At 46.0% G+C, this 26,093-nt stretch overlaps 2 protein-coding genes across 17 annotated transcripts in view; one reads left to right on the top strand and one right to left on the bottom strand.

Moving 5' to 3' along the window:
* Window positions 1–6,361: 6,361 nt before the first annotated feature.
* SNU13 (small nuclear ribonucleoprotein 13) lies at window positions 6,362–10,749 on the bottom strand. Its single transcript, XM_007053323.4, has 3 exons — window positions 10,543–10,749; window positions 8,626–8,746; window positions 6,362–7,380 (listed from the first exon to the last, which is right to left on the bottom strand). Exons 1-3 carry the CDS (start codon window positions 10,543–10,545, stop codon window positions 7,118–7,120), a joined length of 387 nt encoding a protein of 128 aa, XP_007053385.1. The 5' UTR covers window positions 10,546–10,749; the 3' UTR covers window positions 6,362–7,117.
* A 5,165-nt stretch (window positions 10,750–15,914) lies between these two features.
* MEI1 (meiotic double-stranded break formation protein 1) overlaps window positions 15,915–26,093 on the top strand; it is a 65,560-nt gene continuing 55,381 nt past the window's right edge. For 8 of the 16 annotated variants that reach the window (XR_005222972.2, XM_037882647.2, XM_037882669.2 and 5 more), the window contains exons 1-4: window positions 15,949–16,139; window positions 16,668–16,791; window positions 22,697–22,747; window positions 25,733–25,806. Coding sequence is in view for 10 of the 16 variants with exons in the window: in XM_037882647.2 (XP_037738575.1) it covers window positions 16,002–16,139; window positions 16,668–16,791; window positions 22,697–22,747; window positions 25,733–25,806 (387 nt within the window). In the remaining 6 variants the exon portion in view is untranslated. Of the gene's footprint in view, window positions 16,140–16,667; window positions 16,792–22,696; window positions 22,748–25,732; window positions 25,807–26,093 lie in introns of all 16 variants that reach the window. The other 8 variants (XR_005222970.2, XR_005222969.2, XR_005222971.2 and 5 more) reach the window with 2 other exon arrangements.

Below are 26,093 nucleotides of genomic sequence, written 5' to 3' on the forward strand. Positions count from 1 at the left end.
TGTTAAAGGAGACAATTGTCTTGGCATGTTGTGAATTGTCTAGGTCCTTTACATAGTTGTGGTTTTGAATATGTTCAGCTATCATAGTTGAGATAAACTCCCTTATAAGGAAATGATAGTTCTACTGTAGTTAAGGTTGAGAGGTTTACTGTTTAAAAGAGAACTATTCAAAGGGCTCTAAAATCCCCCTGGTAACACAATTGCCTTGTAGTGGTGTGGGATAGGGTTAGTAGTCCAAATTTGGGATCATTTGAGCCTCAGATCCAGTATCCCTAAAAATCAGCCATTTACAAATGGCTTTTAATGTGTTCTTTTGTACAGCTGGGGCTCAGGCAAACCCCAAACAGCTGAGATCAATCTTACCTATGGCAAGCTTACAATTCCAGGTTGGTGCATCAGCTTGAGCCAAAGCAAATGAAATGTGCATGCAGCTAGAGTAGGGCTTTGCTAACAGCTGTAGGGCTTGCATGCCATCTCTTGCCTCAGTAACTGGGTGACTCAAGGTGATATGCTGTGGTCAGTGAATCTGACCATGCCCAGTGTAAATTTGAGCCCTACTCTTGGCAGTTTTCAGAGACAGTGGCCTTGTCTACACTTGCAAGTTGGAGAACATTAAATCAGCCCTGGGTGCCCTAACTCCTGAGGTGTCCTCACTGGCAAGGCATGTAGAGTGCCCAGACTCCATGGCTGGAGTGCCCCTGGTAATCCACCTTCACGAGAAGTATAGAGCTTTCTGCACCCCATCTGGAGTGCCACAGTGTATGTCCTGGTCTATTAATGTGCTCTGATCGGCCTCCAAGAAGTGTCCCACAATGCCTGTTCTAGCCACTCTGGTCATCACTTTGAAGTCTACCACCCTGCCCTCAGGTGACCAACTGTCAGATCGCCCTTTAAATTCTCTGGGAATTTTGAAAGTCCCCTTCCTGTTTGCCCAGCAAGGCGTGGAGTGCTCTCAGTGCATCTTTCCCTGTGACCATGCCTCCATGCGCCAGGTGATCCCCAGTATGGAGCAATGGTGAGATGCTGGATCTCATCAGTGTTTCGGGGAGGAAGCTGTGCATTCCCAACTACGCTCCAGCCTTAGGAATTACGATACCTACGGGCAGATATCAAGAGCCATGACCAGGATCCAGTGCAGGGTTAAAGTGAAGGAGGTGCAGAACGCCTACCACAAACCGCTGCTCCAGTGCTGCCCCCATGACCTGCTGGTTCTACGAAGAGCTGGATGAAATACTTGGGGGTGACCCTACCTCCACTCCAAACAGCACCATAGACACTTGAGAGGCCGTGGCAGTCCAGAGTGCAACAAGGCAGGAAGAGGAAAGCGGGAGCGAGGGTGCTGAGGAGGCGGGGGGCCCAGAGACAGCGGATGGCCTGAAATCCCTAGATGCATGGAGGCAGGAGCTGTTTTCAAGCCAGGAGGAAGGTAGTCAGTCACAGCAGAGGGTGCTTGGGGAAGAACAAACAGCAGAGGTGCCTAGTAAGCAGTTTTTATTTTGAGAAGGGAGTTGTTGGGTGCGGGTTGTTGGGGCGAGGAGGGTTGCAGAAAGAAGGGTTAGGGCTGCATGCATGCCTCGATGCGGAATAGGGTGTTGATGTGCGCTCTCACATCATGGTAATCGGCCTCAGTGATCTCATCAAAGGTCTCATGCAGAAGCTAGGCAATCTGCCTGCGCAGGTTCCTTGTCCCAGTCAGGCTAACATGTCCGTACCACTTTGCAATGAGGGGGCAGGGGGGACCATTGCTGCACACAGGCATAAGGGCCAGGGTGGAAGTTGTATTGTTGCAGAAGACCCTCCCTTGCTTCCCAGGTCACCCTCAGCAGCAAGATATCTTCCAGGATGAACCCATCCTGTGGAAATTTTGGGGACAAGTGTTGAGTATAGGGGTCCCGTGCAACTGTTGGCTCTCCCCAAGGCACAGGACCCCAGAGGACAGTATGGTCTCAGAACAATCAGTCCCCCCTGCCCCTCTGGTTACTCACCATTTCAGGGCTCTTGTGGGTTGTGTGTGCTCATCTTGGGACAGGCAGTTTGTACTATTGTGTGCACTGTGCTTGTCTTTAAGTTCATCAGAATCATTGCTCTGGCTAGTGTTGTTAATGCTGCCTCTGTTAAATGTTGAATTTTGGCTTTATAGATGCAACCTTGAGATCCCAGCCATCCTTGTTATCAATGGCCGAAAGGCTGCACAAACTCAGGAAGTGGCCGCAAAGAAGCAAGGAGGACCTTCTGCATGAAGTCATGCAGCAGTCCCTTACTGAGACCAAAAGGAGGGTCTGCCTGGAGAATGTGGATCGCCAGCAACAAACCACAGAGTGGCTCCTAAGCAGCATGGAGCGCTAAGCAGACTCCATGCAGGCACTCCTAGCACTGCATACGGAGCAGATTCACACCTCTTTCCCTTGCACCACCATGTCACAGCCAACCCACTTTTCCCAACATCCAGTTTATCGCCAGCAGGTGCCTCCAACACCTTGCCCAGCCCTGCAAACTATGACCCCTTCTCTCAACCCTGCTAACATGCATTTTAGCCAGCCTGAAGTGCAGCACTCATTGCACAGTACTCCAGGGAGAAAGGCTGAATATGAAAACAGGACATGCAAATCTTACTGTCCCGTTCCCTCCTCCCCCACAGCACAGATGGGTCATGCTATGTGTTTCTCTCCAGCAGTTGTTTCTTTTCAATACATCAATTTTTTGGTTTTGGAAATGTTCTTTATTGCATTAAGTAAAAGAGCATAGCCCAGAAACGTAACAGGGACTGCTAGTCAGTGCATCATACGTAGCGGCCTACTAGCAGTGGAACCACTGCGCTTCACTCTCATGCAGGGCACTAAATTACTTCCTCAAGGCATCCCTAATCCTTATGTCCCCACGGTGGGCCCCTCTAATAGTCCTGGTCTCTGGCTGTTCAAATTCAGCCTCCAGGCATTGAACCTCAGTTATCCATGCTTAAGTGAAGCTTTCAGTCTTCCCTTCACAAATGTTATGGAGGGTATAGCACGTGGCTATAACCATAGGGATGTTGTCATCAGCCAGGTCCGGCTTCCCATATAGACAGTGCTAGCAGGCCTTTAAACGGCCAAAAGCGCACACAGTCATTCTGCACCGACCCAGCCTGTTGTTGAACCGTTCTTTGCTGCTGTCAAGGCTCCCTGTGGAGGATTTCATGAGCAATGGCATTAAAGGGAGGTGGGGTCTCCAAGGATCACAATGGCCATTTCAGCTTCCTTTATGGTAATCTTCTGGTCCAGGAAGAAAGTCTCAGCTTGCAGCTTCCTGAACAGGCATGTGTTCCAAAAGATGTGTGCGTCGTGCACCTTTCCAGACCAGTCTGCGTTAATGTCCATGAAATGCCCACAGTGATCCACAAGCATTTGGAGAACCATCAAAATATACCCCTCCCGATTTATATACCCAGAGGCTACATGGTCTGGTGCCAGAATTGGAATATGCATGTCATCACCCCATTGCAGTTTAAGGAAACCCATTTGTGCAAAGCCATCTATAACGTCACGCACATTGCCCACAGTCACGGTTCTTCTGAGCAGGATGCAATTAAGGGCCCTGTACGCTTGCGTCAACACGATTCCAATTGTAGACTTGCCCATGCCAAACTGGTTAGCGACCAATTGATAGATGTCTGGAGTAGCAGGGCAGCTCTCAATCTCGTGTCCTTGCGCTATGGGGTGGGGGCAAGCTCAGCAGAGTCCCATAAAAGTGGCTTTTCTCATCCGAAAGTTCTGCAGCCACTGCTCGTCATCCCAGACTTGCATGACAATGTGATCCCACCACTCAGTGCTTGTTTCCCAAGTCCAAAAGCAGCATTCCATGCTGGTGAGCATGTTCGTGAATGCCACAAGTGATCTTGTGTCGTATGCATTATGCATGTCAACATCATCAGCGGACTCCTCACTGTCACTTTGTAGCTTAAGGAGTAACTCGACTGCAATTTGTGACATGCTGGCGAGACTCATCCGCATATTCCTCAGCAGTTCAGGATCCATTCCCACAGACCGAAAGGGAAGACAGAGCACGCAGTACAAAAACCGTTGAGAGATAGCACCAAATATGGACGGAAGAACAGGGATTGCTGGGATGCGAAACAATGCCTCACAGGGCATGGGGACAAGACCCAGGATGCCCTGCGCCCCCACCCCACGAGCCTCAGTGCCAGAATGGGAAGACACGCTCTGTGGTGCCCACAGGCGCCATGGTACCCACCGGTGCATTTTTTGTGCCCACACAACACCCACCGAAATGCCAAGAGGAGTTGCCGTTTCTTGGCAGTGACGCTTCTTCCCGCTGCCGCTTTTCGGTGGCAGCATTTCTGCTGCTGGGTGTCTGGTGCCCACCACAGTCTTCTGGGAATAGCAATATGCTATTCCCACAAAAAAGGTTGGGGACCACTGCTCTGTGGGATAGCTGCCCATAATGTACTGCTCTGAATGGCATCACAGCTGTGTCACTGTAGTGTAGACACTTCCTACAGTCACAGAAAGGGTTTTTTCCAGTAGTATAGTAACACCTCCCTGATTAACTGTAGGTATCAATACTGCCACATCTACAGTGATGTTATCATCAAAGAGGACGTTTGCTCTCTGAGGTCTGGTCAACATAGCTTAGGTGGTCAGGCTGTGAAAATCCTCACCCCTGACCTACATTACTATGCCAGCCTAACAGTGTAAATGCAGCAATGTTGATGGGAGAATGCTTGATGGCGGGAGGTAGCGTTCCTACACTGCCAAAAACAAACCTGGTCAGCATAGCCTACTCTATGGGACTACTCTTGGATTCCTTGCTGACACTGGGCTCTCCCATCATAATGGCCATGACTAATGCTTTCTACCATCAAAGACCTGAACTTAGGTATTCATGCCTTTGTCACCTCTCAGTTGGACTACAGCAAGGAGATATACCTAGGTATGATGCATGTATTGCTGAGAGGTGCTGCAGGTAACTGAGCACACCACACCTGTCCTCTGCTCTCTACAGAATATTGAATCAAGGTCTTAGTCTTTATCTTCAAAGTACTCAAGGGCCCAGACCCAGGAGACTCTCTAAAGTTCCAGGACGAAGTGTGATTGACAGCTTTGCTCCACTTGCACATCGGAACTGTCGAACAGTACGAGTAAAGCTAATCCCTGGTGTAGACAGAACTTGTTCCAGAGGCTGTTGGAGATGGTGGAACCAACACTGCCCAGCAACCATTACAAGCCACCACTTTCTTTTCCAAGTGTAAGGCATTTCTTTGATCTTGCTTCCTTCACTATAAACAAGGCAACAAACACCTTTCCAAAGACACTCCATTGCCTATGCTTCCCCTTGTGGGGAAGAGGGTAGGAGAACATGACAGTGTAGTCATGTTACTTAATATACTATTAGAAGGTGCCAAGAGATATGATGAGTATGGTATAAAAACCTATATAGACTAGAAGACAGCCTGGTATACCTCTGACAGTCTCCAGAACACAATGCTGAAACAGCCTATACTTCTCTCAAAATACACGTGCATCTCTGTATCACAGCAAGAGCCCTTCCTATCTGCTCCAACTGATCCTACCATTCAGTACAGCTACACCTAACAGTTAACACAACCAGAGTGCATCTAGATTAGCAGAACCCAGCCAATGGAAAATTTATTCATGTCCACTTATGGCACGCTCCCCCACTCCCCTACCAGTGGTAATGCCAGCTCCAGGATTGCAGTTAATATGGTGTTGTAGGGGTGGCACCTATTTTAACTCTTGGACAAAACAGAAGCAAGATTAACAATTTTTTTTTTAAAAAAAGCAAGTGCTGGTGTGGGTGGTAGGCAAATTGGCCAGACTAGCTTAGACCTAAAAAACAGCATTCCAATGAGGAAAGGCCATGCCTCATTTCACCTTTAAAGTGAAGAGAATAATAGACTTTCTGTTTTCATGTTCAGTTCTAAAGCTAGGCCTTTGCTGACAGTAACAATACACCTTTGGGAAAAGTATGTGAATACTTACACTGTTCCTTGCTATCCTTATTTCCCTTGCACAACATGTGGGCCTTGATAAGATACTTCCTACCAGGAGTAGCAAGCTTATTTTCTTCCCGTGTGGGTGTGGTTGGTTTTTTGTTGGTTTTTTTTTTTTTTGGAGGGGGGGGGGGGAGAACACCCTTGAGAACTAGCTTTTTGTAGATCACAGCAATGCTCCAGGCAGACATCACTACTAAACAAAATTATAGGGAGCAGCTCTAATATGCTGTATTGTAATGCACAGCATTAGCCCTGGGGTGGTCTCCAATTCATTTTAACTAGTAAGAGGCAGTTAGCAGCACATTCCTATCCAAGATGGGCTGAGAGAAGTCATGTACATGAGTTGACAAATCTGGGAGTAAATGGATTTATTTAAAAAAAAAAAACCGGTTTAAAAAAAAACCCACAAACAAGCAAGGTTAGAACTATCACCCATAGCATTGTAGTAGGATTTCTCCTCCCTCTACACCTCTCATAGTGGCCGCTTGTCCAGTTTCACCATGTCTGCTGACCTGATCTTGGCCTGTATCCTACATTACATATCTCCCACTGTCTTTATTTTCCCCCTCTCCCTTAAAGCAGCAATTTGCCTCTCCCTTAAAGCAGCAATTGCTGAACATACACCATTACACTGCAGATCCACCTTAATTTTCCTCATTGGACCATACCATCTAGAACACACATTAAATGATTCATGTCTGTTACAAGTCAAACTTATCACAGAAGAATGTGTGACAAAATGAAGGAAGCTAATCCATTATTGGGGGAGAAAGAGTATAGGTTAATCATGCCCTAGTGAGGCAATACGTTATTTTGCATATCACACAGGAGGAGCTATTCTCACTCTGTTGACCAACAGGGTTTTGAGAACTAATATAGCAAGAATGTCTTCTGAAAAGCAAGCGAGGGAGAGAGGGAGGAGAAAAATCTAGACTGACCCACAGTGGAGAGTGGAAATATATAATAGGAACAAGCCACTGGAAAACAAACACCTGGCATTCTGAAACAAGAGTTTGGTATCAAACTATTGTATTGTCTAACTATCATTAATTCCCTCCCCAACTGTTTTTTTAATTATAGATTTCAGCTATTGGGTTTTAGGCAGATTTAGACCAACAGTCTCTCTATGGCTTGCTGGACCGATTGAATCTGAGGCTTCAGTTGTGACCCTTCCTTGATGGTAATTGAGCAGGCAATGACAGGCCGGGAGACACCACATGCCCGGCCCAGGGCCTGCTTGGAGCGCACAAAGACATAGGGCACGTTCTTGTCCTCGCACAAGAGAGGGAGGTGCAGGATGATCTCCAGGGGCTCAGCATCTGCAGCCATCACAATGAATTCTGCTATTCCTCTGTTCAGTGTTTTAGTGGCTGTAGAGAGAAAAGGAAGAGGATTAGGTGGAGGTCTTGCGGTGGAGCATATTAACACAAGAGAATGTTATGAAACACAGAAATCTATTTAGTAACAGTGAATCTATTATTGGTAGATGCCATGGTAATGCTACTAGGAGCCCTAGTCAAGGGCCAGGACCCCACTGAGCTGGGTGTTGTACAACCAGAACAGAGACAGTCCCGCCCCAAAGAACTTGTGAAAAATCTCCTGAGGAAAGTGGTAGATTTGGTGTCATAAAAAAAACAAACATGCAGATTGGATAAGGCTGTAAGGAACGTATTCTAGGAATCAAACCTATTGTGTGACAGGGAGGGAGTGAAGGAAGGTGATGTAAGCGATTGTATAGATAAAACTGATCCAACAACTGTTTTCATTCTATTTTTTATAATTAGGACATAGGAGTCCTATTTGTCTGGATCCTTCTCCAAAGCCAATAGTGTCCAAACTTTTCTCCTCACGCATTGCCTTACCAGTAATGGAATATGTCTGCAGCCCCCGGGCTAGGAGTACAGTCACAGCTGGGCTGGGGGCAGGTGGTTGAGCCGTGGCAAGAAGCAGGGCTGCGGCCAACGTCCGGGAGGGGAGCTAGGGCTGGATGCCCTCTCCCCCCATGGGGGCTGGACTGGGCCCCACCACTCCCCTGGACATTCCTCCACACACCCCAGTTTGGGACCACTGCCCTAAACACTATCCATTCTTATGCAGCACAGCAATGGGCACTACAGACAAATATTAAGGATGTAATCCTGACAAATTAGTCTCATCACCAACCAGCCATCTTCCATAACACTCTCCCCTGATACCCCTCCCCAAAACACACACAGGAACTGTTATACCAACAACCTTATTTTATGCAGTTAACAGAGAGGCAGGTGAGAGCTGCACACAGTTTTGTTCCTGTTAGAATATTCGGGGGGGGGGGGGGAGGAGGAGGAGACGACGGACCCAAACATTTACACAAGCCAGAAACCGTATAAAACAATGTGGATTTGGAAGGGTGAATTACCAAACATCCTAAACCCATAGCTGTAGACAGGGGAAGCCAACCATCATCTGTAACATCTAGTGTGGTAAACTAGATACTCTAGGAATTATCTGGGGGAAGTTCTCTTGCCTCTGAGGTCAGACTTAGATGATCACAGTGATCCCTTCTGGCCTCAGTCTATGAAACCCTTTCTTTACTTTCAGCAAACACAGCATGTTTTATAACAAACAGACCTCACCTTCATTGGCACCCTTGCGTAGCTGTTTGTAGTTGCAGGACTGCTGTACAAGGTCCAGCAGGGTTTTGGTGAGTTGTGCATCAGCCAGTGGGTAAGCTTTGGGGTTCACGTCTGCCTCAGTCTAGAAAAAAGCAAGAATTACAAGAAGCAGAGGAAAGCTTCACTTGGAACATTCACAGGCAGGTACTGAGTCAAACACATCCAAACTCCCTAGAACTACAGGTTCACATCCTGCCAGGATCAACTCAGTCCCTGATTCTTCTGAAAGATCTACACAAAATCTATCTGCAGATGAGACAGGAAACACTGAGGTCTCATCTGCTCTGCATGGACACTAAAGATTGCATGGCATCCCAAAGTTACATACACACACAGGTTTGTTCTCAGTCCTAAACCAAAGTTCCCCTCTACATACTGTTGTTTCACATACACCATGCCAATTCCAGCCCAGACGTAGTTCAACAGTGAGCCCTTTGTAATTTCATGTGTGATGTTAATATAAAATGTTTATCTGCCAACATAGGGAGAGCAATTACACGTTTTTAGATCTGAACTTAAAAGAATAATCCTGTCAAGAGAGTCAGGCACCAGGTTTATTTTGCAAAGGCATGTTTTAAATATTAAGCAGGGAATGTTCTGAGAACAATTCAAAAGGAAATTTTCTACTTAACACTTCTCCCTTCTGCCCACCCCGCAAGTGTTGGAACAATTTTGTGCTAGCGCATAACAAGCAGGAATTAAAATCAACCATGCTAGTTTGTGCCCATGATAAGTGAAAAACAAACAAACAGCATCAATAGGGGAAGAGTTAGAATTCTTTTCTGTTTTAATTAAGGCTTTTCTAAAACCTTATGTTAACAATTAAACTGTTCTAGATCTGCACAAACAAGTGACAGGATTTTTGAGGCCCTTCTGTAACGGACATGCTTTTGCTCAGGGTCAGCTCTACTACATAGGTAGCCAGATACATAGTAGATATTCAGATAAGGGATTATGGAACTGAAAGGAGATGACAAGTTTGTCTAGACAGAGACAGCTCTGCTTCTCCAGTTTGAGATGTTCTTGTGCCTAAGAAAGGCACAACAGGATACCTCCTAAAGGAAAGTGTGTGATCTACTGGCTAGAACACGGAGTGCAACTTGGGAGACCAGGGTCACGTGCCACTGGAGGGCTGGGTGAGCTTTGGCAAGTCTGTCACTTCTCTCTCTCTCAGTTTCCCCTCTGTAAAGTGGTTTGAAATCTACAGACAAAAAGCACTATAAGAACTAAATATGGCTATTGCTACACGAACTGTCGCTGTAAGTTACCCCTTTAAATAACCCCTTCTTATTGTGGTCAATTTACAGTCAATAAACGGAGACTCATGCTGTGAAATAAGCAGTCACATCCCGTACTAGTCTCATACAAGGCAGGGGAGGGGAAGCATAACCTTCATGTGCTCCCACCCAGCCCTGTACCCCCCCCCCCACACCCCCCGAGAGGTGGGGAGGCAGCATAGCATCCTGCTGGTCTTCGCAAGCTCCCACCCCACCCAGCGGAGGCGCACGTAGGCAGCAAAGGGGGTGAGGGGCAATCGGGACACAGCGCTCAGAGGAGGGCGAGCGGTTGCCCACACAAAAGCCACAGGACATGGCCGCAGTTGCTGGGGCCGGCCAGCTCCCCCGTGCGCGGCAGCTGGAATCGTGGAGGGGCGCTGAGATATACGCCCCCGCCCCAGCGGCCTCTTCCCCCGCCCACATGGCGGCGCCTGTGCTCCACGTGCCCCGGCCCAGGCAGGGCCCCCGGGAGCCCGCCCGGCGATCCCCCGCCGTGCGCACGCTGCTCGCAGAACGCGGAGTGTCCCAGCGTTCCGCCCGCCTCCCCCCACGTGCTCTGCCACCAGCCCACATGGGCCACCCCGGCCTGGGCGCCACTCACCATGACTGCGCTGTAGGCGAACCGAGCCCTTCCCTGTGCGGAGCGGAGCGATCCTCTCGGCCCGAAAGCTTCACGGAGGAAAAAAAGCTAAACTGCTCTAAGTGCGTCGCGCCCGGAAATGAGGTTTAGCTGAGCCCGGCCGGGGCGGGGAGCCAGGAGAGACTCTCACCTTAAAGGGCCAGCGCTGCTCTTTTTAAAAACCAGCCGGGTCTCAGCTCCTGGCTATACGTGGGTTGCGTTGTGCATTGCGCCCCCTGCGCGTGATCAGGTCCCAAGACAGAAGCAACAATTCAGGAACCAGAGACCAGCTTTGCTTGCAGCTGAAAGGGATTTTTGGCGGAAACAATATTCAGTATCCTGCTCAGTCTGGGATTTCCACGTAGAGATTGTTATGCTGGAGCTTAGAGGCGGAGCTGAATTCTGATTTCAAATGCATTCTGAATAGAAAGATAAACCTACTCACACTATACAAGGCACATAAATTATTCAGGAAAAGAAAAGGAGTACTTGTGACACCTTAGAGACTAACCAATTTATTTGAGCATAAGCTTTCGTGAGCTACAGCTCACCTCATTGGATGCATACTGTGGAAAGTACAGAAGATCTTTTTATACATACAAACCATGAAAAAATGGGTGTTTACCACTACAAAAGGTTTTCTCTCCCCCCACCCCACTCTCCTGCTGGTAATAGCTTATCTAAAGTGATCACTCTCCTTACAATGTGTATGATAATCAAGTTGGGCCATTTCCAGCACAAATCCAGGTTTTCTTCCCCCCCCCCCCCCCCCAAACCCATTCTCCTGTTGGTAATATCTTATCTAAAGTGATCACTCTCCTTAAAATGTGTATGATAATCAAGGTGGGCCATTTCCAGCACAAATCCAGGGTTTAACAAGAACATCTGGGGGGGGGGGGGGTAGGAAAAAACAAGGGGAAATAGGTTACCTTGCATAATGACTTAGCCACTCCCAGTCTCTATTCAAGCCTAAGTTAATAGTATCCAACTTGCAAATTAATTCCAATTCAACAGTCTCGCTGGAGTCTGGTTTTGAAGTTTTTCTGTTGTAATATCGCAACTTTCATGTCTGTAATCGCGTGACCAGAGAGATTGAAGTGTTCTCCGACTGGTTTATGAATGTTATACACAAAGATGGACTACAAGCCATCAAGAACACTATCCCCGATAATGTCACGGCTAACCTGGTGGCTGAACTTTGTGACTTTGTCCTTACCCATAACTATTTTACATTTATGGACAATGTACACCTTCAAATCAGCGGCACTGCTATGGGTACCCGCATGGCCCCACAGTATGCGAACATTTTTATGGCTGACTTAGAACAACGCTTCCTCTGCTCTCGTCCCCTAATGCCCCTACTCTACTTGCGCTATATTGATGACATCTTCATCATCTGGACCCATGGAAAAGAAGCCCTTGAGGAATTCCACCATGATTTCAACAATTTCCACCCCACCATCAACCTCAGCCTGGTCCAGTCCACACAAGAGATTCACTTCCTGGACACTACAGTGCTAATAAACAATGGTCACATAAACATCACCCTATACCGGAAACCTACTGACCGCTATTCCTACCTACATGCCTCCAGCTTTCACCCTGACCACACCACACGATCCATTGTCTACAGACAAGCTCTGCGATACAACCGCATTTGCTCTAACCCCTCAGACAGAGACAAACACCTACAAGATCTCTATCAAGCATTCTTACAATTACAATACCCACCTGCGGAAGTGAAGAAACAGATTGATAGAGCCAGAAGAGTTCCCAGAAGTCACCTACTACAGGACAGGCCTAACAAAGAAAATAACAGAACGCCACTAGCCGTCACCTTCAGCCCCCAACTAAAACCCCTCCAACTCATTATTAAGGATCTACAACCTATCCTGAAGGATGACCCAACACTCTCACAAATCTTGGGAGACAGGCCAGTCCTTGCCTACAGACAGCCCCCCAACCTGAAGCAAATACTCACCAGCAACCACATACCACACAACAGAACCACTAACCCAGGAACCTATCCTTGCAACAAAGCCCGTTGCCAACTGTGCCCACATATCTATTCAGGGGACACCATCACAGGACCTAATAACATCAGCCACACTATCAGAGGCTCGTTCACCTGCACATCCACCAATGTGATATATGCCATCATGTGCCAGCAATGCCCCTCTGCCATGTACTTTGGTCAAACTGGACAGTCTCTACGTAAAAGAATAAATGGACACAAATCAGATGTCAAGAATTATAACATTCATAAACCAGTCGGAGAACACTTCAATCTCTCTGGTCATGCGATTACAGACATGAAAGTTGCGATATTACATCAGAAAAACTTCAAAACCAGATTCCAGCGAGAGACTGTTGAATTGGAATTCATTTGCAAATTGGATACTATTAACTTAGGCTTGAATAGAGACTGGGAGTGGCTAAGTCATTATGCAAGGTAACCTATTTCCCCTTGTTTTTTTCCTACCCCCCGCCCCCCAGACGTTCTTGTTAAACCCTGGATTTGTGCTGGAAATGGCCCACCTTGATTATCATACACATTGTAAGGAGAGTGATCACTTTAGATAAGCTATTACCATCAGGAGAGTGGGTTTGTGCGGGGGGTGGGGAGAAAACCTGGATTTGTGCTGGAAATGGCCCAACTTGATTATCATACACATTGTAAGGAGAGTGATCACTTTAGATAAGCTATTACCAGCAGGAGAGTGGGGTGGGGGGAGAGAAAACCTTTTGTAGTGGTAAACACCCATTTTTTCATGGTTTGTGTGTATAAAAAGATCTTCTGTACTTTCCACAGTATGCATCCGATGAAGTGAGCTGTAGCTCACGAAAGCTTATGCTCAAATAAATTGGTTAGTCTCTGTGGTGCCACAAGTACTCCTTTTCTTTTTGCGCATACAGACTAACATGGCTGTTACTCTGAAATTATTCAGGGTACAGGAGGGGGCACGCGAGCTGATTTTCAGTGGCAGTCACGCCGACCGGGTCCTGGCCACTGGTCTCGGGGCTCTGCATTTTAATTTAATTTTAAATGAAGCTTCTTAAACATTTTAAAAACCTTATTTACTTTACATACAACAATAGTTTAATTATATACTATAGACTTATAGAAAGAGACCTTCTAAAAACGTTAAAATGTATTACTGACCCGCGAAACCTTAAATTAGAATGAATAAATGAAGACTCGGCAAACCACTTCTGAAAGGTTGCCGACCCCTGGGGTACAGTTTGGAGTAACAGGGTGAGATTTTAACTGGGCATCAACATATTTTTCTAACAGTGCAATCTTTCAGATGACTGAATCCTCTCCCAAAGAAAAAGGTGGACACTTTGTTGACAATATACTGAAGGATACAATTCCCTACTAGGCAGGGTATGGAGAATGAACAAGATGTGACTGAAAAGTATATGTCATTACAATTTTAATTTCTGTTGCTTTAGACTCTAAGGACTTGCTTTTCAGAACAGCTGATAATTCACAATTCTAGTTGAAGGCTCTAAGAGCTGTCGCACTTTGGAAAACCAGGCCCTAAATTCTGTATCCGTTGATTGCCTATCTTGATCTTTACTTACTGACTTTCATCTATATTACCCTGGATTTCCACATGTAAAAAATTGAGACATAGAGATCACATTATATTTCCAGGATATACAGGGGCATACAATTATATTTCTTTTGCTGTAGCTCCACCCTTGTTCTCTTTTGTCTTTCCATATTTCATTCTTTTTTAGTCTTTGTTCCATCTTTCCTATTCAGAAAGGGATGCAAATGTTTAACTCATTTTTAAAACCTTCCTAGTTCCAAATGCAATAAAACCATCATGATCATTTTCTGGACTTGGAAAGACATAAGCAAATATTGTGCCCGATAATATCATTCATCTTTGTTCCCTTCTCTACTCCAAACAAACAACATACACACTTAGTGTTGGATTATAAATTCCCAAGACATCCTTACTGATGCGAAACATGGGACTATGAACACCAGATCTGTTCTGCAGTTCTGGATGGATTAAAGGCATCTCTGTGCCCCCTGAATGCTGCTGTAAGGGTAAGGTAAATGTGCATGCTATTGGGTGGCAGTGCTAAACGTTCTACATTCTAAGTGAATCTACGCTGGGAGAAGCTGCTGTAATTATAGTTCCGGAGACTACCATCTCTTAGGTGTTCTACAATGCAGATATTGCACTGCTGCAGCAGTTCAGGCATCTCAAACACACACAGCTGATGAGTTTCAACTCTGACTTGAAGGGCCCATCTCTAGAGTAAGAAAAGAGATTTAGTCCCTATAGCTAATTCAGTCTTTGACTTCTCTGAGGATGACAAGGGGCTGGTATTGGGAAGAACATTAGTACCAGCTGTAATTGTGGCTTTTGTGTTGCTGATCCGAGTAGGAACTGGACTGAGCCAAAAATGATTTCACATAGGTCACCAAATAAACATCAACTATAGGGCTTAAGTGCAGCAGTATCCTCGGTCAAGGACTGATCACTCCTCCACATTCCAAGTACAAGAAGGAAAAGGCTGGCTTGGCTTTTATGTCACCCCAAAACATAGGTTGCAACCCATAAAATGTAAGGTTCTGGGTTTTCTCCTTCGGCCTTGCTTATTTTGTCATCCCTCAATTTTCTCTTTCCTTTCTGCACATTATTTCCCCTTCCTCATTTGGAATCCCCTGTGTCTTTCCCCACACATTTCCCTGCTCTCTCATCTTCTCTGTCCCTCCCTCGCCAATCTCTCCCTCACTGTTTCTGGTCCTTCCACCGGTTCTCTGCCCAGGGTTCTCATTTCCCCACTTGTAACAACCCCCGCCCCCGGACCTATGTCAGCTTTCCCTTCCTCACCTCTCACTTCCCCCCCCCCCCAGCGGGGTTTCTGCTCTAAGGCTACCCCCCCATTCCCCCATGCAGCGCTGCTCCACGAACTCTCTTCTTCTCCCCTTCTAGGTTCCCCAGCAGATCCCTTCTCCTTCTCCTCCTCTCTTGGCCCTCCCAGCTGCCCATGGTGCCATTTTTTTTTCTTGTTAACTAAACTAAAATTTATTTAAAAAGAAAAGAGAGAGCGTGTTGGTTAAAAGATCAATATACACACATCGCCAGGCAGGCAGCAGGCGCGTTGCATGGTCAGTGGCTCCCCTAGGGGGCGGGCTCAGGCTGGGGATGGAAAGAAAGGTGCGGAGGGTGATGTGTGTGGCCCTTTAAGGACAGAAGGAGCCTGAAAGGAATCAACAGCCTCCCTCGCCTGGGCCCCGCCCTCACCTCCAGGATGCACGTGCTCGGTACGCACGGGGCTTCTCCCCATGCGTCAAAACGAAACCCCGCCCCTCCAGTTACGCATGCGCAGGACTTTCCCCGCCAGTTCTCAGCTTTTCTTTTCCCTCCCCAACCACGTGACGCCTGCTCGCGGCGAGGCCCGGGCGGCGCGCGATGGAAGCGGCCGCGGGGGCGGGGCTGCTAGTCTGCGAGCGGCTCCACGCGCGCCACGACCCGCGCTGGCTCCTGCGGCTGCCCCCGGCGCTTTGCCTGGCCTGCGTCATCGAGACGCTGGGGGACGGCGGCGCCTCGGTACGGAGCCCGGCCAGGCCCTCCCCGCGCCAGCGCGCCCCGCCCCCGCCTGTCGGGGCCGGCCGCTGGGGGCTTAGGGGGCTCGGGTTCCACACCCGCCCCCAGCGCGTCCCCTCACGTCTCCCCGAGCCGGTCCAGCCCCGCCCCCTGCCTAGTCCGCCTCGGCGCCCCGCCCCCTGCCCAGCCAGGCTTGGCTCGGCTCCCGCCGGTCCGGCCCGTGCCTGGCCCGGCCGGCTCCCTGCCCCCAGCCGGTCCCGTCTCGCCCAGGGCCTTGCCTGGCCCGGCTCCTTCCCGCCCTCTGCCGGCCCATTCCTCCCAGATCACTTTCATATGGGATGGCCTCTGTGACTTGAGTCCTGGTCTCTGATGTGGGAATAGGGCTAGTGCCCTGCTGCGTTTCTGGGCTCCAGGACGGGTCACTCGGGCACCTAGGCACGCTGGGCTTTCGTCCCCGTGTCTTCTTCAGCCCCTTTGCATGTCATGAGGGAGCTTTCCAGTGATACTTTTCATTCCATCTTTAACCTTCAGCTGGTGCGCAAGAAGCACGTGCTGTCTTGCTTCCGGGATGTCCTGGCCTGGCATGCCGTGCCAATCCTCCAGCTGCTAGCACAGGACGAAAGGGTGTGTGTTCATTTCATAGGAACTCTCTTTGGTAAGAGCACCCCCTTTATGTTAACTAATACCGCTAACGGGGGAACGCAGTGCTGATCTTTACTTTTCTGGGATCCCTCTGCCTCAGTGTTCCCTGTTTCTATCTGCCCCATCATGACTTTCAAAGCTCTGTGTCATGAATACTACACTCCCGGAGAAACACTATGCCTGCGCCAGTTCATACAGAACATGTGAGTTTTTTCTCATCCAGCTGGAGGCAGAACCAGCATGTCTGTGTGGATCATGCTCCTCTTCTTTTTTAAAGTCTTGCTACAAACAGAGAGCTTTTGGGGGTTATGTCTCTTCCCAGAATGCACTGCTGTTCTTCCACAAGCACTGTCAGAGGTATAGAATAGGTGGGACTGCAGCTTTGGGATGAAGTGGTAGAAAACCAAAGGTGTCTGGGTGGAAGGAACACATTGTGTGGTTTAATAGTACAATATCCAAAACACTAATCTACACGATACCTTTTCAACCCACACCTCGGAATTTGTAGAAATTCTCATTGAAGCTTTAGGGCCATTCACCTGCTCCTTTCCAACCAGCTTCACAGTAGAGCAGGGATTAGGAGAGGTGTCTTTCCAAGAATGATCTGCTGGCCAGAGCATATGCACAATCAGTTTTTGTTTGCATCACAGCCCTTGCAGGAAGGGTTGCTATGGAATGTTGGCCCATTGAGCGAAGGAATAGTAAGGGAAGGGGAAGGTGGTGGGGTGCATAGAGGTCCCAAAAGCTGGTTGTTTCAGTGAACAAATATTGGATTCTCTGTTTTTGCCTTGTTACTCCTCAGATCTCCTTTACACTTGAGATTTTTCTTGCTCTTTAAGGGAAAATACATCTCAAGATCCCTCCCTCTCATTCTTCTATCCTGGCACATTGAATAATTTCAGTGGTGTTTTCCTATTTTGTTTGTATATATGGTGCTGTTCATTGTTAGGAACACAGCTTTGTAGATTTTAATAATTTTATTCACAGAGGTTATACCGAGCACAGTCTGTGCATTTGGCCCAGTACAAACGTGAAGGAAGCAGCCCTGAGGAGTTTACAGACAATTCAGATCTAGATCATATAGTTCTAATGCTAAACACACATGGATCCAATAACTTAGGAGGCCAATGCGTGCTTTAAAAACAGGCAATAGCATAAAAAATACCTCTTTTCTATATTTTGGAAGGCTTACTGTAGAGAGGTTTTTGGGGTAGGAACTGTCTTTTACTGTATGTTTGTACAGTGCCTGGCACAATAGGGTCCTAACTGGGGCCTCTGGGTGTCACTGTAATACATATAATCAATAATAATAAGTATTAAAGTGGGATTGGAATGAGCTGATTTTGGTTTTTTTGGTACACTAGCTGTGGGAGGGAGGTCCAAGGGCAAGGGCAACAGCATGGGGAAGGCAAAATGACCAATATGGTGGTTAATAATTGGCCCTACAAATGTACATAATTAAGAACTCAACTGTAAAAAGTATGTGAAAGTTCCTAAAATGACAAAGTAACCTATCAAGAATAAATGTTAATGGGAAAAGATATGAAAGGGAGACAGAAAAACTGAATTAGTCTAAACAAAAAGGCTACGGATGTAACTCAAGGATGGTGTTTGTTTGTTTTTTAAAGTGTAAAACCAGTTGTCAAGGCTGAATCCCCACTCTGTCACTTTGAGTGCAGAATGTGGGGGCCCGTAAGCATTTTAAAAATTAATACTTGCCACTCCAGGCTTGTATTAAACTCCCAAGGTTACAGCTTTTCTCTGACCTTGGCATGGTAAACGCTGCCACCACCCAAATGTAAAAAAAAACCCTTGGACCCAGGAAGGAGCACTTGGGAATTCCTCCCTGTGGGATACCCTCAAGCCCTTTCACCCCACCCCCCCGGGGAACAGCTGAGAAAGAAAACAAAGGAAATTAGCTGTTGCTACCAGCTAATCAAACATCATGCACAAACCTTTTAGGACACCAAAAATCCCATCCTGTTCTTAAAAAAGGTAAAATTTATTAAAAACAAAAAGAAAGGAAATACATTTGGAACTTACGCTTTTTGCTAGATCTTAAAAGAAACAGTTACAAAAAATAAGCATCAAGATAGCTCTCTTGAGGTTCAGCTTAAAGGTTACAAGCAAAACAAAAGCATCTAGGGTTAGATCCACAAGCCAAAATAAAGAAATAAAACTAATCGCGTCTATTTAAACATGCCCTGTCCAGTGATTTCTTCTAGGTATGGAAGATGAATTCCTGCTTATAGCATTGCTGCTCCGTGTCTTGTTCTCTGGAGACAAAGGGAAAGTTTCTTTCCCAATTTTAAAAAGTTCCACCTTCCCATTGGCTCTTTTGGTCAGGTGGCTGCTTTTTTTTTCTTTACCTGGGGGACTTTTTAACCCTTTACAGGTAAAGCAAGTAGAAAACAGCTACCAAGAGGGATTTTACAGCTAATTGGCTGGATGGGTGTCCATCAAAGGGAGCTACCCCTCCCCCCCCATTTCATTTATCACACCAGAAAAACAAAATTGATGTATCAAAATCTAGGCCTAATTGGTAGACAAAATAATGTGACGTTCCCCTGGTGTTATCCGGACTGCTGATTTGCTAGGTCACTCCAATCCTTTACTCTGGGAACCAGCCTTACCCTGCTCTGCTGTGAGAACCCCAACTCCTGGGCTGTTCACACACAACTTCTGGTATGTAAGCTGCTCCTTGGATTGTGCAATCGAATGACACTAGCCAATATCTCTGGTCCCAGACACAACCCTAGGAACCGCTGTCTTGAAGTGTCCAGTTATGCCTGCTAGACGCTACAAGCTTATAGAAGTTCAACAATTTAACAAAGAAATTGATATGTACTAGGCTTGTTATCCCAAAGGGAGTCTCTGACATGCTTCAAACCAAACACGCTGCTTCAGGTAGAATAAACAGACAGATTTATTAACTACAAAGATACATTTTAAGTGATTATAAGTCAAAGCACAACCAATCAGATTTGGTCAAATGAAATAAAAGCAAAATGCATTCTAAGCTGATCTTAACACTTTCAATGCCCTTACAAACTTAGATGCTTCTTACCGCAGGCTGGCTGGTTGCTCTTCAGCCAGGCTCTCCTCTTTGATCAGTGCTTCAGTTGCTTGGTGTGGTGTCTATAGATATAGATGGAAAAGAGAGGAAGAGCATAGCAAACATCTCTCCCTTTTATCATGTTCTTTCTTCCCCCTTGGCTTTGCCCCCCCTCCCTCCTTCAGAGTCAGGTGAGCATTACCTCATCACAGTCCCAAACTGACCAAAGGAAGGGGGGCGACTCACTCTAGAGTCCAAGAGTTGTTGTTGCCTAGGCCAGTGTCCTTTGTTCCTGTGAGGCTGCGCTGGGTTTGTCCCATACATGCCCTGATGAGGTGTGAACTGCCCCTCTGCTTTTGGAGAGTTTTTGTCTGGGCTTTTTTTAAGCCATGAGGACGCATTTTCAGCCTCATAACTATATACATGAAATTACAACCTATAACATTACTATAACAATAATTACTATGTCAAGTATCAGAGGGGTAGCCGTGTTAGTCTGTATCTGTAGAAGTGGCAAAGAGTCCTGTGGCACCTTATAGACTAACAGACGTATTGGAGCATAAGCTTTCGTGAGTGAATACCCAGTTCATCAGATGCATCCGACAAAGTGGGTATTCACCCACGAAAGCTTATGCTCCAATACGTCTGTTAGTCTCTAAGGTGCTACAGGACTCTTTGCCAATAATTACTATAATGTCACGATAACAATGCTCAGTGCATCATGAGCCTTCCGAAGATACCCAACATGACAAACTTTGCATTAGATACTACACAATCGTATTATAAGGATGAACATGGGGTGTAGGGTGTTTCCACGAGGTACAGAATGTCACACACTCCTTATGTGGTCCTTAAATTAAAAATCTTTGGAAGAAAAATTGGCTACTGAATGAAGCGTCACCATCATGGCTGTCACTCCGATGATCTACAGGGACTCCAGGCTTTCATCATCCATATCCTAAAAAACGTCCTGACCAAACCAGGCCAAAAAAAAGACCCAAATGACATTGCCACCTCTACTGGTTCCAACTAAATCCCAAACACCACCTAAAATAAAACAAAATCAAATGTTAACAACAACAGCAACACCAACAGCTCAAGCCTCTCTCAACCAATTTCTTCTCTTGTCACTAAAAGGACAGTTATTACCATTTAAAAACTGTCAAACAATGGGTTTTTTTCCTTCTAAAAACTCACTCCAGCTAATTCCCCTCCCCCCCCAAAAGTTGTTTAAAATAAAAACCTTGTTTAATACTTTACCTTTCAAATCCTTTAACTGTTTTCCTTTCTTTGCTTTATCTTTAATTTAAAAGTTTAAAAAAAATGTAATGGCATGTTTGCCATGGTACTAAGCAGGCTGAAGTCTCTGTATATCAAACCCCAGACCTGGTTTAATACTGTTTAATGTTGGACAGTGACTGGGTTGTTAACACCTTTAGCCCCTTTATTTAATCTAAATCAATACTACATTGGAAAAGGATAAAAAAGGAGGGTGTTTTGGGAGGAATATAGGCAGAAGAAAGGGAGGTTAAAAGTGAAGGAGGGAAGAGATGCAGGCTCGGGTATTGTGAAGGACCATGATGGTGAGCATGAATAGCCTGAATTTAATGTGGCAAGTGAAAGGAAGATAACTCTACAATATTCAGTAATAAAGGTAATTGATCCTATGATGTAGAGGGGGTGGGATGAGGCAGGAAATAAAACTGCTTTCTCCAGATCCAGTGTCTCAGTATTGTTCAGTTGGTCAGCTGTTTTATGTGGAGGGTTTTTGTCCTTTTGAAGCATCAGAAGCAAAAGGACAAAACTAGAACTAGAAATACTGTTGGTGGAACAGGCCTGGTATGGCAGAAGAAGGGATTGTGGTGGACCAGTGCTCTAATCTAATGTGGAAGGAGGTGGGGTACTGGATTAGAAGTCTCATCTGGTGCAGCAGGAGGTGGGATGATGGCCAAATCTTATTTTCTGGTTGTGAAAATAAAAGATTATGATGAACAGTTCTGTAACAAAAAAAAGGAGTACTTGTGGCACCTTAGAGACTAACCAATTTATTTGAGCATAAGCTTTCGTGAGCTACAGCTCACTTCATCCAATGAAGCTGTAGCTCACGAAAGCTTATGCTCAAATAAATTGGTTAGTCTCTAAGGTGCCACAAGTACTCCTTTTTTTTTTGCGAATACAGATGAACACGGCTGCTACTCTGAGTTCTGTAACAATAGATTCAGTTTACCTCTGGAATAGTCTCCATGGGAATGTGAATTTCTAATACTGATGGTGTTTAATTTTAGGCTAGATAATCTGTTTGGCAGTGTTCACTGCTGTAAGGGAACAGGAACAAAACTGTTCATGACAGGAGTGAGTAGAACATAAGAGGCTGATCTGACAGACAGTCTGTAACTTCTGGGATTCTGGGTAGTGTGCTGTATGTTTCTAGAAACGGACTTTTGTGAGTTGGATTTAATAATACCAGCCGCAGACGCTCAGATGTTCTGGTGATGGGGGTTGGGTATGTACCTAGGTGGGTGGAAACAATTATTTTAGCAAAAATAAAAAAAATCTCTCACTATACTCCCTAAAAATAAAAACACAGCAGGCAAGTTAAAATATTACAAGTTAGGCTGTATGTTTCAGCCTCTTGTGAACTGGATACAGGGAGCACCTTGTATCCTGCTCCCATAGAGCAATATCCTCTCATTCTTGACCAGAAAGATAGGTTGGTCACATGTGAAGCAGGGCTAATAAATGGGTAAAATGCGAGAGTCCTGAACGGTCCTTTCAAAATCAGAGATTACAAGCCCCAACACTGATGATCTCATATGGACGATATATTACGTAATTGTGGTTTATATGTGAATTGATCTTTCAGGGATGTTGCATACAGCAGAAGACAGCAGTGCACTGGATCTACCCACTGAAGGTGAGAGGGAGGTTCTGGGTCTCACTGGCAGGTTGGGAAGAGGAATCTACTGTATCTGGTCTGATGCTGATATTGAGAGTCTCAGCAACTTCACAAATTGAAGAGAGCAGCTGTTCCCTCTCGTTGCCGGGGTGCTTTGCATGCACAGTGAGAGGGGAATAGTCTCCTAAGAGTTGTTTTTGGGGGAAGCACACCCACAGCTCATTTAATCTTTGGCATTTCTGCTGGCACTGGTGTCTTTCTCACAAAAATCTTAAAGAGCTGAACTGAGAAGTAACCAACTCTCTTCAGGGAGGGTAACAATTTTCAGTCAGTAGGAATGTGGGCTGGACTTGATGTGGTGACACAGAGGTAAAGTGTCTGTGTCACATTACTAATCCTCTGAGATGTGCACACTCCCAAACCGTAAAACCGTTTAACTTATTGGTGCCTCATACCTGAAGGTTTTCATAGATTTTAAGGCCAGAAGGGACCGTTAGATCATCTAGTCTCCTCCATAACGAAGGCCTTAAAATTTTACCCTGTTACATCTGTATTGAGCCAGTAATTTGTGTCTGGCTAAAGCACATCTTCCAGAAAGGCCCAGAGTCTTGATCTGAAACCATGAAGAGATGGAGAATCCACCAAGTTCCCTGGTAACTTATTCAAAGGGTTAGCCACACTTCACTGTTAACATGTCACTGAATACCCTAACAATATAAACGGAAAAAAGTATGTTCCATAAAAGCATATAATGCCCAAAACAAACCACACAATGGAAGCGAGAAAAACCCACAACAACCCTTCATATAATGTCAAACAATATACAGTAACTTCTCGCTTAACGTTGTAGTTATGTTCCTGAAAAATGCTACTTTAAGTGAAACGATGGTAAGTGAATCCAATTTCCCCAAAAGAATTAATGTAAATGGGGGGTTAGGTTACAGGGAAATTTTTTTCGCCAGACAAAAGACTATATTTTATATATATATACACACACACACATATACACAGTGTAAGTTTTAAACAAACAATTTAATACTGTACACAGCAATGATGATTGAGAAGCTTGGTTGAGGTGGTGAAGTCAGAGAGTAGAAGAGGGTGGCATATTTCCCAGGGAATGCATTACTGCTAAATGCCGAACTAGCACTTGGCTTAGCCCTCAAAGGTTAACACATTTTTGTTAATGTAGCCTCACATTCTACAAGGTAGCAGGAATGGAGGGAGGGGAGATAGCATGTCAGAGAGAGACAGAGACACGTACTGTGTGTGAGAGAGAGACGCGCCTTGCCCCTTTAAGTACACTGGCCCCACTCTAAATACAGTACACTGCCTTTAAAGTAGATCAGCAAGTTGAGACAGCTGCTGCTGCCAGCAAGCTCCCTCTGTCCTGAGCCCTGTCGTGTGTCCCCCCGCTCTGTGGAGATGGGGTAAAGGAGTGGGGGGGAGGGGGACACCCTGACATTAGCACCCTCTCCCTCCCACCCGCACAGCAAGCAGGAGGCTCCCAGGAGCAGCTCCAAGGCAGAGGGCAGGAGCAGCACATGGCAGTGGGGGCAGGGACAGCTGAACTGCCCGGCAATTGACAGCCTGCTGGGTGGCTGCTGCACAGGGAACTTAGGGGAGCTGATTGGGGGGCTTCTGGTCCCGCCTATTTCCAAGCCCCCACCAGCTAGCTCCAACGGGCTGCTACTTCTGCAAGCAGTGAACAAAGCAGGCAGCTGCCAAACAGAGTTATAAGGGAGCCTTGCGCAACTTTAAATGAGCATGTTCTCTAATTGATCAGCAATGTAACAATGAAACAACATTAACTGGGACAGCTTTTAAGTGAGGAGTTACTGCACTCTGACTCCATCCTCTGTGTATTACCCTCATAATAGCTTTCTTGTCTGTTTGGTTTTCTGCTGGAAAACTTTTACTCTTAAGTCAGACTGAATGTTCCTTATACCCATGTAAATCCTGTGATCTAAACATGTCAGAAATTGTTTTGGTTCTTCATGTCAAGCAAGAGGTGACCAACGGGCACAGGATGTTATACAGTTTTTTTTTTAACTGGGAAAGCAGTTGTCTTGCTTCATGCAACTCACCGGTTGTTTTCTTCGTAAAGCCAAAAATGATGTGCAAATGGTATCTAGTGAACCTAGTTTCTTGTTGATTTCCATTATTCCACCTCCTCGTCACTAGGGCGGATGGAATAAGGCTTCCTTGCAGTTACTGTGAGCCAAAAATAAGAGGTCTTAATTGCTGCTGAGGAGGTGGAAAGATACAATTGGGACACCCAGCTGAAGATATAGGACTTGATACGCAGAATAATCACAATTGGTGTAAATAACACCTAGCTGTTATCATCAGTAGACCTCAAAGCACTTTACAAAAGAGATCAGTATCGTCATCCTATATTTGGGGAAACTGAGGGAGAAAAGTGGTTTAGTAGCACGAACGCAGCAGCAGAGCTGGGATTCAAACACAGGTCTCCAGAGTCCTAATTCAGCCCCCTGTCCACTAGGTTATTACAGTCTGGTCTGTAACAAGACCACAGGTACTATTGAAGAGCCTGGTATTAGATGAGGGCCCCTCAAATTATATCTGGTCATCAACTGTGTTCTTATCTAATCTTGGAAAGGAAGTGTGGGAAACTTGCCCTGTGCACTACTTATGTGTGTATTTGTGCTTGAAATAAGGGACTAATTCTTTTCCAGCCTGATATCTCTTCCTTGATATCGAAACGCTGAATTGGTGACTTGAAGTTAATTTCCTTGTAAACAGACGGCAGTCACTAATGCAGGGTTTATTATGACTTCACTGCAGAAAGATCAAGCTGGGGCAGGAGGGATATCACATAACAGCAAAGGGAATGCAGATGTTACCCTGCTTTATAAGCACCCATATATGCGTTAAACACATACTCCACCTGCTCATTTGCCTGGTAAAGCTGTGTGGAAGATGTGTTATGAGTAAACTCTGGTATGTGTTATTGTTACTGATCCTGTTTCTTCTGCTCAGTTCTGGTGCGACTTGTGGCGGATCTGAAGTTGGAACAATATGTACACTGTGTGTTGGATGAAAGCCAGAAAGAGGTCAGTAAAGATTATTTCCTTGCTCTCTTTGGTCCCCCAAATTTGAAAATATGGAAAGTTACACAGTATTGTGAATGGGCTCTTGTGGAATGTCCTAAATGCTGCCACTGCCTTCGTGACTTTGGCAATGTTGACATCTGCCCTGGAATTTTTGCCGTCGTATCTCCTCCACCGTGGCAACATAGCATCCTATGTGGTTTCTCTTTTCCCTCCATTACTGCGGCAATAATATGGGCAGCTTTTTAGACCTGGAACTGCTTGGCAGGCCTGCTCCCTTCGCTTGTGCT

This window comes from Chelonia mydas, chromosome 1 (genome assembly GCF_015237465.2).
Source record: "Chelonia mydas isolate rCheMyd1 chromosome 1, rCheMyd1.pri.v2, whole genome shotgun sequence".
In the NCBI taxonomy this organism is placed as follows: domain Eukaryota; kingdom Metazoa; phylum Chordata; order Testudines; family Cheloniidae; genus Chelonia; species Chelonia mydas.

Coding starts and splice junctions, on each gene's coding strand:
- SNU13 (XM_007053323.4), bottom strand. Junction 7,381..8,625: donor ACGCAAGGGTGCCAATGAAG/GTGAGGTCTGTT, acceptor TTCTCTCTACAG/CCACTAAAACACTGAACAGA.